Source organism: Cavia porcellus, unplaced genomic scaffold, assembly GCF_034190915.1.
Source record: "Cavia porcellus strain 051 isolate PalLab524CR breed Dunkin Hartley unplaced genomic scaffold, mCavPor4.1 scaffold_14, whole genome shotgun sequence".
NCBI lineage: Eukaryota > Metazoa > Chordata > Mammalia > Rodentia > Caviidae > Cavia > Cavia porcellus.
Window position 1 is genome coordinate 8,998,252 of NW_026947497.1, and position 12,814 is coordinate 9,011,065.

At 41.4% G+C, this 12,814-nt stretch overlaps 1 protein-coding gene across 3 annotated transcripts in view; it reads left to right on the forward strand.

The window, feature by feature from the left end:
• The window catches only part of Mcub (mitochondrial calcium uniporter dominant negative subunit beta), a 96,751-nt gene that overhangs the window by 61,142 nt on the left and 22,795 nt on the right, over positions 1–12,814 (forward strand). For all 3 annotated transcript variants that reach the window (XM_063260622.1, XM_063260621.1, XM_063260623.1), the window contains exons 2-3: positions 10,359–10,434; positions 10,688–10,858. In XM_063260622.1, the coding sequence (XP_063116692.1) occupies positions 10,359–10,434; positions 10,688–10,858 (247 nt within the window). The remainder of the gene's footprint in view (positions 1–10,358; positions 10,435–10,687; positions 10,859–12,814) is intronic.

Genomic DNA, 12,814 nt, shown 5'->3' on the forward strand with positions numbered 1-12,814 from the left:
CTCTTTATTGGCATCTTCTATTTTATTGATTGATATTGGTTTATTTAGTTTTTTATATCATCTTGATTTATCTTTGGTAATTTGTACATATCTAGGAATCTCCATTTCTTCTGCACTTTACATCTTATGAAAGTACAAGTTCTCAAAGGAGGTGTAGATGGTCTCCTGAATTTTTGCAAGATCCATTGTGATTTTACCCTTTGCATTCCTAATTACATGAATTTTTTTCTTTCCCTTTTTTTGGTAAGACTAGCTAAGGGTTTGTTGATTTTATTTATGTTTTCAAAGAACCAACTCTTGCATTCATTGATTCTTTGTATCGTTTTCTTAGTTTCCATTGCATTGATTTCTGCTCTTATCTTTACAGTTTCCTCCCTCCTTGAGTTCTACACTTAGCCTGCTCTTTTTTTAGAAGCTTAAGGTTCACCATTAAGTTGTTTATGCTGTACACTAGCAAAATGAGCTTCGTTATGTTTGTGTTATGCCTAAGTACCTGTAACGCCCGCCCTACTGTTCTGTATGCATTTTTCCCCTCTGGGTGACCTAATTGATGTGTTAATCAATGCTCCCCTCTGTAAAGAATTGTAAATCCTTGGGAACCTAACCTAATTGATATGTTAACCATTGTTGCCCTCTACAAATAACAGATGTGGTGCTAAAATAAGCTGACAAAGGATTATTAATTACTGTTAGCCTACTCTATCCTCTGCTAAGGAAATTTAGCAGATTTCCTGACCCATGCCCATAACCCCTTAATTGTAAACTGTGCTCTCTACAAAAAGTCAGGCAAGTTTTGAGGGGGACACACAGCTTTTCAAACTCAAACTGCACTGTGTCACTGGGCCCAGGATAAAAAAAATCAGTGGTGCTTTTTTAAAAAAAAAAACATGCCCTGCCCCATTTTTTTGAACTCGAGTTTGGGGGCTCTGGGGAGGCTCGTTTGTGGATTACAAGATTTAGATTTTGGGGGCTTGTCTGCAGTCACTGCGCGCATCCAAATTACAAACCAGCAAATGGGCCAAAGCCCAAAGTTACAAATGGGCCCCAAAACCCTAAATTACAATACGTGCAAAAAAAAAAAAACCCACGGAAGTTGTCTCATTTTATCTGCAGTTACAAAGGTGCACACTCAAATTATAAACAGGCAAAAAAAAAAAAACCTCCAGATACTTACAGATGTTTAGCCAATCCATCAGTGAAAAAATAATTTGGGGGGGGGGTCCCTCAGTAGCCCCAGAGGAGCCCTCAAATCTTAACAATCCTTTGTCAGCTTATTTTAGCACCACATCTGTTATTTGTAGAGGGCAACAATGGTTAACATATCAATTAGGTTAGGTTTCCAGGGATTTACAATTCTTTACAGGGGGAGCATTGATTAACAATCAATTAGATCCCCCCCTCTGGGTGACAAATTGATAGGTCACCCAGAGGGGGGAAAATGCATACAAGAACAGTAGGGCTGCGTTACAGGTATTAGGCATAACGCATGCATAACGAAGCTCTTTTTGCTAGTGTACAGCAATTTATTTGAGCTCACTGTTTTAATGGTAATTCACCACTGTAAATTTCCCTCATAGGATTGCTTTCATTATGTCCCATAAGTTCTGGTATATTGTATTGGCATTATTTTTTAATTGAAGAAACACTATTATTTCTCCTCCTCCTCCTCCTCCCCCTCCCCCTCCCCCTCCCCCTCCTGCTTCTTTTCTCTTTTTTGGTACCCAGGTTTGAATTTATGGCCTCACATTTGCCAAGCAAGCACTTATACTGCTAAGCTGGGGGCTGCTGAGGGCCCTGGCCCTCTTAATTTCTTCTTTAATTTCATCTGTGATCCATTGGTTGTTCAGAAGGATGTTGTTTAATTTACATGGGTTTGTGAAGTTTTTGTGATTTCTTTTGCCATTTCAAATTTCATTATACTATGGTCTAATAATATGCATGGGATAATTTCAATTCCTTTGCATATAATTAAGCATGTTCTGGGAGTTAGTATGTGTTCTATGTTGAAGAGCATCCCATATGCAACTGAGAAGAATATGTAATATCATGTAGTGTAGAACACTCAATAGACATCTACTAAATCCATTTATTCAATAGTTTGGTTCAGTTATGTTATTTCTTTGTTGATTTTTTTGGTCTAGTTGATCTATTACAACAGTGGGGTATTGATGTCCCTAACTATAATTGTATTAGTACCTATTTATTGTTTCTGTCTTTTACTATTTGTTTTATATAGTTGGGTTCACTGGCATTTCTCACATACATATTTATGATTGTTATCTTCTTCCTCTTGGATTGTTCCCTTTACAAGGATACAGTGACCATCTTTGTCTCTCTTAATCAGTCCTGGTTTGAAATCCACTTTGCCTGCAAATCAACTAGCTATCCCTACTTTTTTTTCACAGTTTCTGTACCATTGAGAATTGTTTTCCACCTTTGACTTTCAGTCTATGCATTTCTTTTTGAATTAAATATGTTTCTTTAAGCCACATATTTGTGGATCTTGGCTCTTGATCTATTCTGCCAGTCTGGATCTTTGATTGGTAAATTGAGACCATTAACATTAATGATCATAACTCATACGTATTGACTTATTCTTGTCATGTTATTTTCCTGTTGTTGACTTCCCCCAAACTCCCTTTTTAATTATTTGCCTTATCTGGTGGATACATTCTGTTGGGGCTCATAGAGTTGTAATTTTTGTTACGTATTTAGAATATCCTTCAGAATATTTTGGAGTGATAGTTTTGTGACCATAAATTTCTTCAGGTGTTCTTTGTCATGGAATTTTCTTATTTCTTCAGCAAATTTGGAAGGTAGTTTTGCAGTGTACATCAATCTGGTTTAGAGGGTTTTTTTTTTAAGAACTTGAAACACTTCACTCCAAGCTCTCTTTGCCTTGAGGGTTTGTGTTGAGAAGTCAGCAGTGATTCTGATGGGCTTTCCTTGATTGGTGATTTGTTTCTTTTCCCTAACAGCCTTTAATATTCTGTTGTTGTGCTGAATTTATGGAATCTTCACTATTATATGCCTTATTATAGATTTTCTTCTTTTGTTTTTTTCTAGGGAGGGGGCGTGGCTAACTGGAGTTCTACATGCCTCATTTATCTCTATGTCCAATTCATTTTCCATGCTTATAAAGTTTTCTGTCATTAGTTCTTTTTTTAACTTAAAGAGAAAGAAACAAAAAATGGAGAAAAAAGGGTAGAAATAATACAGAATTACAGAAAAATAAACAGTAATAAATCATCAGTTGATAAGTTACATATTGTCATCTTATAAATAGTTGTTCAGGTTACAAAATTAAAGTATGTAAAGTGACATTCAATTAGTGACACTGCCAACAGTTCTGCTCAGTGATCCAACAAAAACTTAGTAATATGGTTATCAGTCCTACACACTTGTTTTTTCTCTTAAAGAGGGTAAGATTAAACATATCAAAACAGAACAAAACAGTTCAAAAAGAAATAGAGATTTCAAAGCAAGTCCACTGGAGATCTTCACTATCTATCTTATTGTCTTTAGTTTTCTTCCAAATAGTTGTCCCTATCTTCACACACATTGAATACATACTGCATATATATAACTAATCAAGTCATTACAGGATGATGAAGGCTTTTTAGGTCTTCAAGATCTGACATTGGGGAAGACACTAATGACTACCATAATGTCTCTCATTCTCTTTGTAGTACCTGTCCTTATCTTTATGCATGCTGAAAGAACAGTGAATAATAGAATTGCTAGATTCTATATCATAATGCTACAGAATTAGCATTGAGTTTCTTAGTGTCTCTTCTTCTTCAGAGTATCTGTTCCTTACATCTTACATTATATAATATTCCCATAAATAGTTTAAAAATTCTTCCCATGTGTGAATTTCTACATGTATATCAATCCTCTCTCTATATTATAGGGAAAAACAAATCATAACAAGACAGCAAAACAAATTCCTAGAAAAATATGCAATGAAAAAGACACATAAGACCACAATATTGGGCCATTTATCATAGTTACTATACTTTCTCTTGTTATTTGCAATAGACTTGTCCACATCATCAGGCTTAATATAGTTAAACTTAGTATTACATAGCTATTTTTATAAAAACACAACTTTGAAAATATTGTAGGACTTGAGAGCTGTTAATAATCAAAACTAATACGGATATCTTTTACACCTTGTCATCTTCAGAGTAGTTGCCTCTACTCTTAGACTTGATACTATCAAGCACACCAAATTCAAATAAAATCAGCCAAGACAAAACCGTGGTCCAACAAATCAGATTCAAATAAGATCAGTCATAGTAAGACAATGTAAGTAATACATGGTTTCAGTTTAAGTTAATAGGAAATTAAGGATAGTTACCATGGTATAACCTGCTATTTTGGGGTTAGATGTCTATGCCCTCAAATCTAATATGAGTGGACAGACCGGAACAAAATAAATTCAGACTAAACAGAGCAATAAGACTACTGTGACTTTTAAATCCTGATAACACAATTAACAATGACCTCTGCCTTATTTTTTAGTGTATCAAGGCTATCCATATTAAAGATTATAGCTTACTGTCTCTGCCTCATGTCTGCTCCTCCACTTTACTGCTATAATTTGTCCACCTTACTCCCTCTCTACTGTCTGCCCCATTCATTGAGGCCTCTCTGCCACTGTTGCTGGAATCCTAGTACCCTTTCCCCTCTCTCTCTGGAATGTCCTTCACCACTCTCTGTAGGGTTGGGTTGGGTTGGTGGCCATGAACTCCCAGTTTCTCCTTGTCTTGGAAGCATCTTATTTCTCCTTTAATTTTGAGAGAGAGTTTTTCTGAGTACAACAGTCTTGGTTGCAAATTATTTTCTTTTAGGGCTTGGAATATTCCACCCCCCCCCCAGGCTCTTCTCAGTTTGAGAATTTGTGTTGGTAAGTCTGTTGTTATTTTGATAATTTTCCCATTGTAGGTAATCTGCTTCTTTTCCCTGGATGCTTTTAGTATTCTGTTCTTTTGGTGAATTCCTGGAATCTTGATTATTATATGTCTGGGTGTAGATCTGTTTTGCTTGTAGGTGGCTGGAGTTCTGTATGCCTCATTTATCTGGATATCATTTCTTTTTCCTATGCTTGGGAAGTTTTCCTTTAATATATCTGTGAATATTCTTTGTAGTTCATTTTTGGTTGCTCCTGCTTCTTCACTCACATGCTTTATTCTTAAATTATGTATCCTTTTATCATCTTCTAGCCTTTGAATTGTTTCTTTCTGGTTCCTCGTTATTTTTAAGAGGTCTTTTCTTTTGCGATCATATATCATAAATCTCTCTTCAAGTTTCAAAAGCCTAACTTTAGTTTCTGTCAAGGCATTTTGCCAGTTTTCAATGGAGTTTTTACTTTCCTGGTAATCTCTTTGGCTCTATTTCATGTATTCTAGGTTATGTTTAAATTCTTCATCAGAGGTTCCTCTTTCTTTTCTGATTTCCTCCATTCTTCCATCTGTGTTCTCTTGGGAGGGGCTTATTAGCTTATTATTTATTTAATTAATCTCTTTATATCTTGCCTCACTTGGATCAGAAGTACAGTTTTAAATTTATCTATGAGATCATGAAAGTATTTCTTTTTTTTTTTTTTTTCATTTTTATTGGTAGCAGGGATCAAACTCACAACTACCTGCTTGCAAGGCAGGCACTTACGCTGCTGAGCTAAATCCCCAGCCCCATGAAGGTATTTCTTTATATAGGCCAATGCTGTGTCTAGTATTGGATAGTTACTATGCTGGTTCTCTTCTGTGTTTACTTCTGCTGGGCTTATTTTCCCAGGTTTGGCAGCTGGAGATTTTTTAAATTTCTATCTCTTGTCATGTTTCTGGTTTCTTTCAGACTGGCGTGTCCTAGGGGTCTCTGGCCCTCTCTATATTGCTTAGGGTCTTTCCAAAGTGTGCTAACTGGGGTTTTGCTGCCCTCTCCAATTTGCTGTTATCTGAGGTAGGCAGGGATGCAGGGACGGTGCAGGCTAGGCTCCAGCCTCTGTGCCAGTCAATCCGTAAGGCTATACCTTGTGGACGTCACAGAGTCTTGACAATTTTGTATCTGCTTATTGGGTCCCAACCAGAGGTGTGGCTCAGCCCCAGCAGACCCTGTCAGTTCTCTTTGCACCAGGGGCAGCTGACTGATGTCACCGTGGCACTGAGCTCTGCCCAACTCCAAGATGTCCAGTCCTCTCTGTGTCACTGATGCTGCCATGGTGCCAAGATCTGCCCAGTTCCAAGATACCCTCCAGCCAGCAATAGCAGCCGTGGGACCCAGTCCCTAGTACTCACTGGGACTCAATGCAGGTCTTCGTCTTGGGTTCACTGCACACTGTGCCATGTGTCTTCACTGCATTCCCAGCACATTGTGGATGGGTCAGAAAACCGCGGTGTCCAGCTTTGGAGCCCAGGAGCTTCACACAGTCTCCTCTGGCATGGCCAGGTGGCTTTGGCTGCTTTGCGGGGCCCCAGGTCTCAATTTCCAGCAGTTGCAGAGAGCCAATATATCTTTTTCCCTTGGATCCACTGTTCACTGTGCAGCGTTCTCCCATTAAGGGTCTGGGATTTGCCAACTCCCATTATCAGCAGCCAGGGTCTCAGCGCGACCTTAGATGTCCAGGTGGGCCTGGTACAGTGCAGAACGGGGCTCAGTGAGCATGCTGGGCTTCAGCTCTCCACCCGTGCTTTTCCTTCCTCTTCCTAGTTTTATTTTTTCCCTTTGGTTACTGCCTTAGTTAATAAGAATTGTTATCCATTCATCTGGCCCTTTCCATGTTGTCATATTCTAGCATCTGATCTGATTTCTCCGCAGAGACTCTGCACCCAGCCCCCCAGCAAGCCACCATTTTTTTCTCCCTGCCATTAGTTCTGTGAACAGGTTATATATGTCATTCTATCTTCTGCTTTTTCATTTACTCCAATCAATTTGTATTCTTCTTTGTATCATCTAGCAGATGGATTGGATTTTTTTACTATTTTTAAGAAATTCACTATTTTAAAGAAATCTTTCTTTTTATGATTGCTAATTGCAATGCTATTTTTCTGTCTTTGAAATTCTGTCCTCACATTGGCTCATTCTGCCAGTATATATACTTTCAGTGCAATTTGTAATCTCTCAAGTATCTGATTTAATCTGTTTCATGGATTTCATATCTTTCCTATGTTGGGCATTCATAGTTTCCACTATTTTCCTGTGCTCTTGTAATTTTTTTATCTGTATCTGTATCTGTTATAGCATGGCTTTCACTATCATCACCATCTCTACAGTTATCTGGGAAATTATTTCTAACTTGATTTTTTCTAGGTCCTCATTCATCTGCTTTGTTACTTGCGCTGTTATCACTTCCAAGTCCAGGTTGGTGGCTTTCAGATTGTTCCACCCCACTGTCCCCCGTGCTTGCCTTTGGTAAGCTGAAAGTCAGGGACTACATCTGGGTTAAGTCTCTTCTCATTTTGTGTTTTAGTTTAATTCCTGGGTGGAGGTCTGTAATTACCTGTAGTAACTTTTTGCTAGTTTTTAGAGCCCTTAGGAAATGACTCTTTTCAGAGAGGTCTTCCAGATGTAGCTGGCTTTTGGATTTTGAGTCTGTTGCAAGATCCTACATATTCATCTCACTGGAAAGAGAAGTTGCTGTTTACTTGGGCCCACCCTGGGTTCTTTGGCACTGGCCTATAGTGTTGTTTATTACCCTTAGACAATCTCAGTTTTGGTATACCAGGAAGAACAAGTGATTGGAGCAATTGTATCACTTTGGCTAAAGTGGTATAATCAGTAACAACAATAGCATCAAACAGTGTAGAAAATGACAAACTGAAGTAACTATTAATTTGTGGTTTATAGAAAAAACAAAAATGAACCAGAAAATTATATGCAGTAAATAAGCCTTGAATACAACAATTTTACCTTTTGGGGAGAAAAGTAACTAGTTAATAAATTAGTTTAGATAACAGGGATCAAACTCATGACCTCACGCTTGCCAGGCAGGCACTGTGTCACAGACCTACATCCCCATCCCTTGGGGAGAAAATTTAAAAGCAGTTAGGGAGAAAGAAATGGAGAAATCGAAGAAGAAAAGACTAGAAGAAAGGCTGGAGGACAAAGGAAGATCACACAAACTTCAGGAAATTGGTAAGGACACAAGGAAACGAAAAAGACCAAAGGAAAAACAAGCACAGAATGGAACAACAACAACAAACCAGAAACAGTGTTCACACTCATCTGAGAATAAGAACAAACAGTTTTTAAAAAACTAAAAAGAAGGGGCTGGGGATTTAACTCAGCGGCATAAGCGCCTGCCTTGCAAGCAGGCAGTCGTGAGTTTGATCCCCGGTACCAATAAAAAGGAAAAAGATAAAATATATATATATATATATATATAAAACTAAAAAGAAAAGAAAAAAATGTCCACTTCAAGGTGAGTCTGCGGTTACTGGTGGACAGTGTGGGCAGACAGGCTCTAGATCTGAGTCGATGTAGCTTTACGGTGGGCTGGTGTGTGATCCCAGGGAGCCTGCAGCTTTAGTTCCTATCGGGTTCTGACCTAGATCCCCAGGCTCCAAACGAGTGTATGGTGAAGGCTTAGGTAAAATGAGACAAGTGGTATGATTTTAGGGCTCCAGGAGGGTCAAAACCCTTTAGCTGAGCTCGAGACTCTGAGGACTAAGACAGACTTCCCTGGATCACTCACTTTATTAGTTCCAACAAGGGGAAATTGAGGAAAACGCAGGCAATGAGCAGGACCTTCAGAGTCACTTCAAGGACATCTCCAAGTAGTGAATCAAGTAAATTTAGTAGAACTGTCTTATGAAGACATGGTAGAAGTGAGACTGTAGGAGTCTCTGTCTACTTAATTGATGTTTGAGCCAAGTGTCCGCAGCTGTGCCCTTATCTTGCCCTTTGAGGTGTCTCTGGCCTCACAGGCCACTACCAGCCTCAGCCAGGACCAGTGATTCATAGAGGTTCACTTACTGTGAATCAGCTTCCATCTTACTGTGAATCAGCTTCCATCGCCAGGCAAGGGGCCGAGGCCTAGGACAGACCCACAGATAAACACAGAAAGCCAATTAGTCAATTTTAAATCCTGCTCAGAGCCACTTCAGAGTGGTCTCCCACAAGTTCCGCTGATGTTCAGGCTGGTTTCTGGCTATGAGACTAGAACCAGATCTGCTCAGCCCGCAGGGCTGTGTGGGCCTCCTTCCAGCTTTGGCTTGGCTCCCTGACCCTGTCACTGGGAGCCACAAGATGGCGACAGGCTGCAGCTGATCTGCGTTCTGAGTTCAGCTGGCCCCTCTCCAACGTGGCTGTTGGCAAATTGCTCCTCTTGGGGTGGTGTCTGAAACCCAGAATAACTCAGCAGCCATTGTAGTCCGCTGTAGCCATTGCTCTGTTACACTGGTTTGTTTCTCCATGGATGCCTCCGAGGTGACCAGGAATCACCGTGCACTGCGGATGCAAGCTGCCTCCACTGCCACCGTTCTCCAGCCGCTGGGAGAAAGTTCCCGCTGCCGCCTCCTTCTTCATCCAAGTCTCTGCTTCCCAGGCTGCGGTTCTTGTTTCAGGTCCTTCCTGAGTCCCGGGGAGCCGTTTCACTCCTTCTCCTCCTTACGTTCCTCACACTGTTCCAGTGTCACCACATCTTGGAGAGGCTCTTTCTTTGCTGCTCACCGCTCTGCCATATTCCTGGAAGTTCTAAACTTTAAATATAAACATTTACTGTTTTTGGATCACTCCATACTGGTCAAATGTTTATGGGAATTTCTGTGAAATAAAAATAGCGTGGTGTGTCCCTGTCTGCCTTATTCCCTAGATCTGGCACTGTGTGAGTTCCCGCTCTTCCTCACATTCAAAGTGACCAGGAAAGGGAAATGTTTTGCATTGATCCAGGACATCAAGGCAGTCACAACAGTGCAACTACAGACCCTCAGGAAAGAGCACTCCAGAGGGCTTCAGAAATTGGCGAGAAAGAAAAAATAAGTGTGTTCAAAGCACAGAGAGGGGATATTTTGAGGGAGATACATGGCAATGTGGCTTTTTCTTTTTGACACAGGGTCTTGCTTTAGGCTGGCCTTGGGCTCACTTTGTAGCCCAAGCTGGTCTCAAACTCACAAGGATCCTCCTGCCTCAGCCTCTGGAGTGCTGGGATTATAGGTGTTCACCACTGTGCCCGGCTGGCAATGTGTCCTTTACTATTATACTTTTTTTTTAAAAGTTTACTACTGACTGTATTTTTTGATCACACTGCATATGTGGGAGATTGAATTTTTACTGTGCTTGTCATATAAGGTTAAAAGAAATCTTCTACATACAACTTTCCTCTTCTTAAGTAAAAGAAATCATCTTTTTTTTTGCAGGTTTGGTGTGTAAGGCCCTGTGGAAATCCGAAATACCCTCGGTCACACCTCTCTAGCACCATGGTGCCCCCCGATGGTAAGCTTTTCCTGTCACACCTTGCCTTAATGTGTTTCTGCTCTCCTAGTACACCTGCGAAGACACTGACCAGGTCACCATGCTGCAGTGTGGTGTAGGCTGGAATGAAATGTCCGAGAAGCGCGCAGGCCCAGGGCGCCAGTGCAAAGTGCTGTGGGCGTTCAGAGCCGGGGCCTTGGATTGAAGCCTTTTCTTTGTAGAGTTCTTATTTTTTAAAAACTGCTTCCATTCCTGTTTTTGTTTTTCTTAACAGAGGTAACAGTTAGTTACAGACACGGCCTTCCCTTGATAACGCTCACTTTGCCATCCAGAAAAGAGCGCTTTCGATTTGTAGTGAAACCGATGTTGTCAACAGTGGGGTCCTTCCTTCAGGACCTGCAGCATGAAGACAAAGGCGTCAAGACCTCGGCCATCTTCACAGCAGGTACGTGTGTGTGCACGTGTGTGTGTGCATGTGTGCATGTGCGTGTGCTTTACAACTTGGTCCAGAGGCCACTGCGCCTGGACCTTTTGTTTATTCTTCTTTTCTAAAAAGAATTGCATCCTGTAATTCATTACTTACAAAGTGGCTGCCCTTCACTGACTCCTTCATGGTACATGTCAGCACAGGTACAGAACAGCAGCCCTGCTGAAGGAAGAAATCAGTTGGCCAGGTTTAATGAAAGTTTCGGGGACTTCATAGCTTTGCCTCGGAGTCGAGGTGCAGACAGGGCAAGGCTTGGTGTTTGCTGCTGGAAGGACTTTAGATGACACTAGTGGGGACTTCCTGCTGAAATGAGGGTCAGAGGACAAGCGTGTCGTGTCGGCCTGCAGCTGCCAGGGGCTTCACACACGTACTCATCATGACTCAGACAGCCGCCATCCAGGAGAAGCTACGCAGGCCCTGGACCAGTGCTCTGGGACCGGGCGTGGCTTCCTGGCTCCAGGAGCAGACAGAAGCACATCCTGAGCTCACCTGGGCTGCAGATGAGCTCTGCTTGCCTGTGGTCATGCTCAGTATTCACTGCATGGATGAAATGGGAGAGCTAAAAGCAAGGGTCAGTGTTTATTCTAACTTTTTAAAAAGCAGAGTAACTTTGAAAACAGATTGCACTGCCAGACATAGCAGTGCATGCCTGGAATCCCAGCACTTTGGGAGGTTGAGGCAGAAGGACTGCTCCAACTTTGAGGCCAGCCCGGGCTACATAGTGAGACCTTCGTTGTTTCAAAAATCAAAACAAACAAAAACAAAACTCAAAGAAACTATAGAAAATGATAAAGAAAGTTAGAGAAAAGTAGCCTTTTGGACTGATTGAAAATACTTCCTTGGTTTAAGTGAAGAATCCTTGCTGAAGAATCCATGAAAAGAATCCATGAAAAGTTCTGTCATTAGTTCCTTAACAGTGTCTTTGTAGCTTCAGGCCAATTTCTGCTGTTCATGCATTTGTATAAGGGGCAATTGGTGTCTCAGCTGAGGAACCGTATTCGGCCAGGTCCTTTGTATTATGACTTAGAAGCCGATCTGAAATCACTTCAGTGAATTTTTGAATGGTACTTAGAATGTCAGTGACGCAGATCGGAGGTGTGCTGATGTTTTTGTAAGTGACTCTGTGGGCAGAATTTTCCTTTGTGAATTTGGGCTTAAATACCATACCCTGAGCTTATCCCAGTGTTGCCCATCATGTGGGTTGACTTATTTGGCAATTCTGGGGAAAATGATCTCACCGCAGCTGGTAAACAGTAACCCAGACAGCCAGAGTCTAGGAAGAGAACAGGTGCAGACCTGTCTGGCTCCTTCTGCGACCGAGGAAGCACAGAACCAGGCAGGTGCCAGGCTTCCCCTAAAGCTCTTGGTTCACTGCCCACTGCTACTGCACCTGGCCAAGTCCCCAGCAGAGAGAAGACAGACCCTGGCACCTCCCTGGACTATGGTCCCCATGGTGTCAGGTGGACAGACTGAGCGGGAGAATGGCAGAGAGACCCAGGCCCATTTTCAGCTTGTTGTTTAGCCAGTTTGCTTTCTTATCATTGAATCTTGTTGAAGTTTCATTTATTTTGGGAGGGGGGGCATACTGGGGATCGAACTCATGACCTCACACCTGCCAGGCAGGCACTTGTGGCACTGAGATAAATCCCCAGCCCCTGAAGTTTCATATAAAAAAAAAAATAACAAAACTAGGCTACATGAGAAGCTACTAAGCAAAGCACACTAACATAAAAATTTTCCAAGAGACTTTTTTCTAAAACATACCCAGTGCTCAAGCCAAAATCTTGAGACTGAGGGGTCTCTAACGTGAAAGGGTGTACGGAGCAGCTGCAGACGCCAGTGATGAAAAGGAACAGGTTAGAACGGGTTTCTACAGCTACCACAGCAAGACCAGGTAGCAGTTTGGAAAACTCT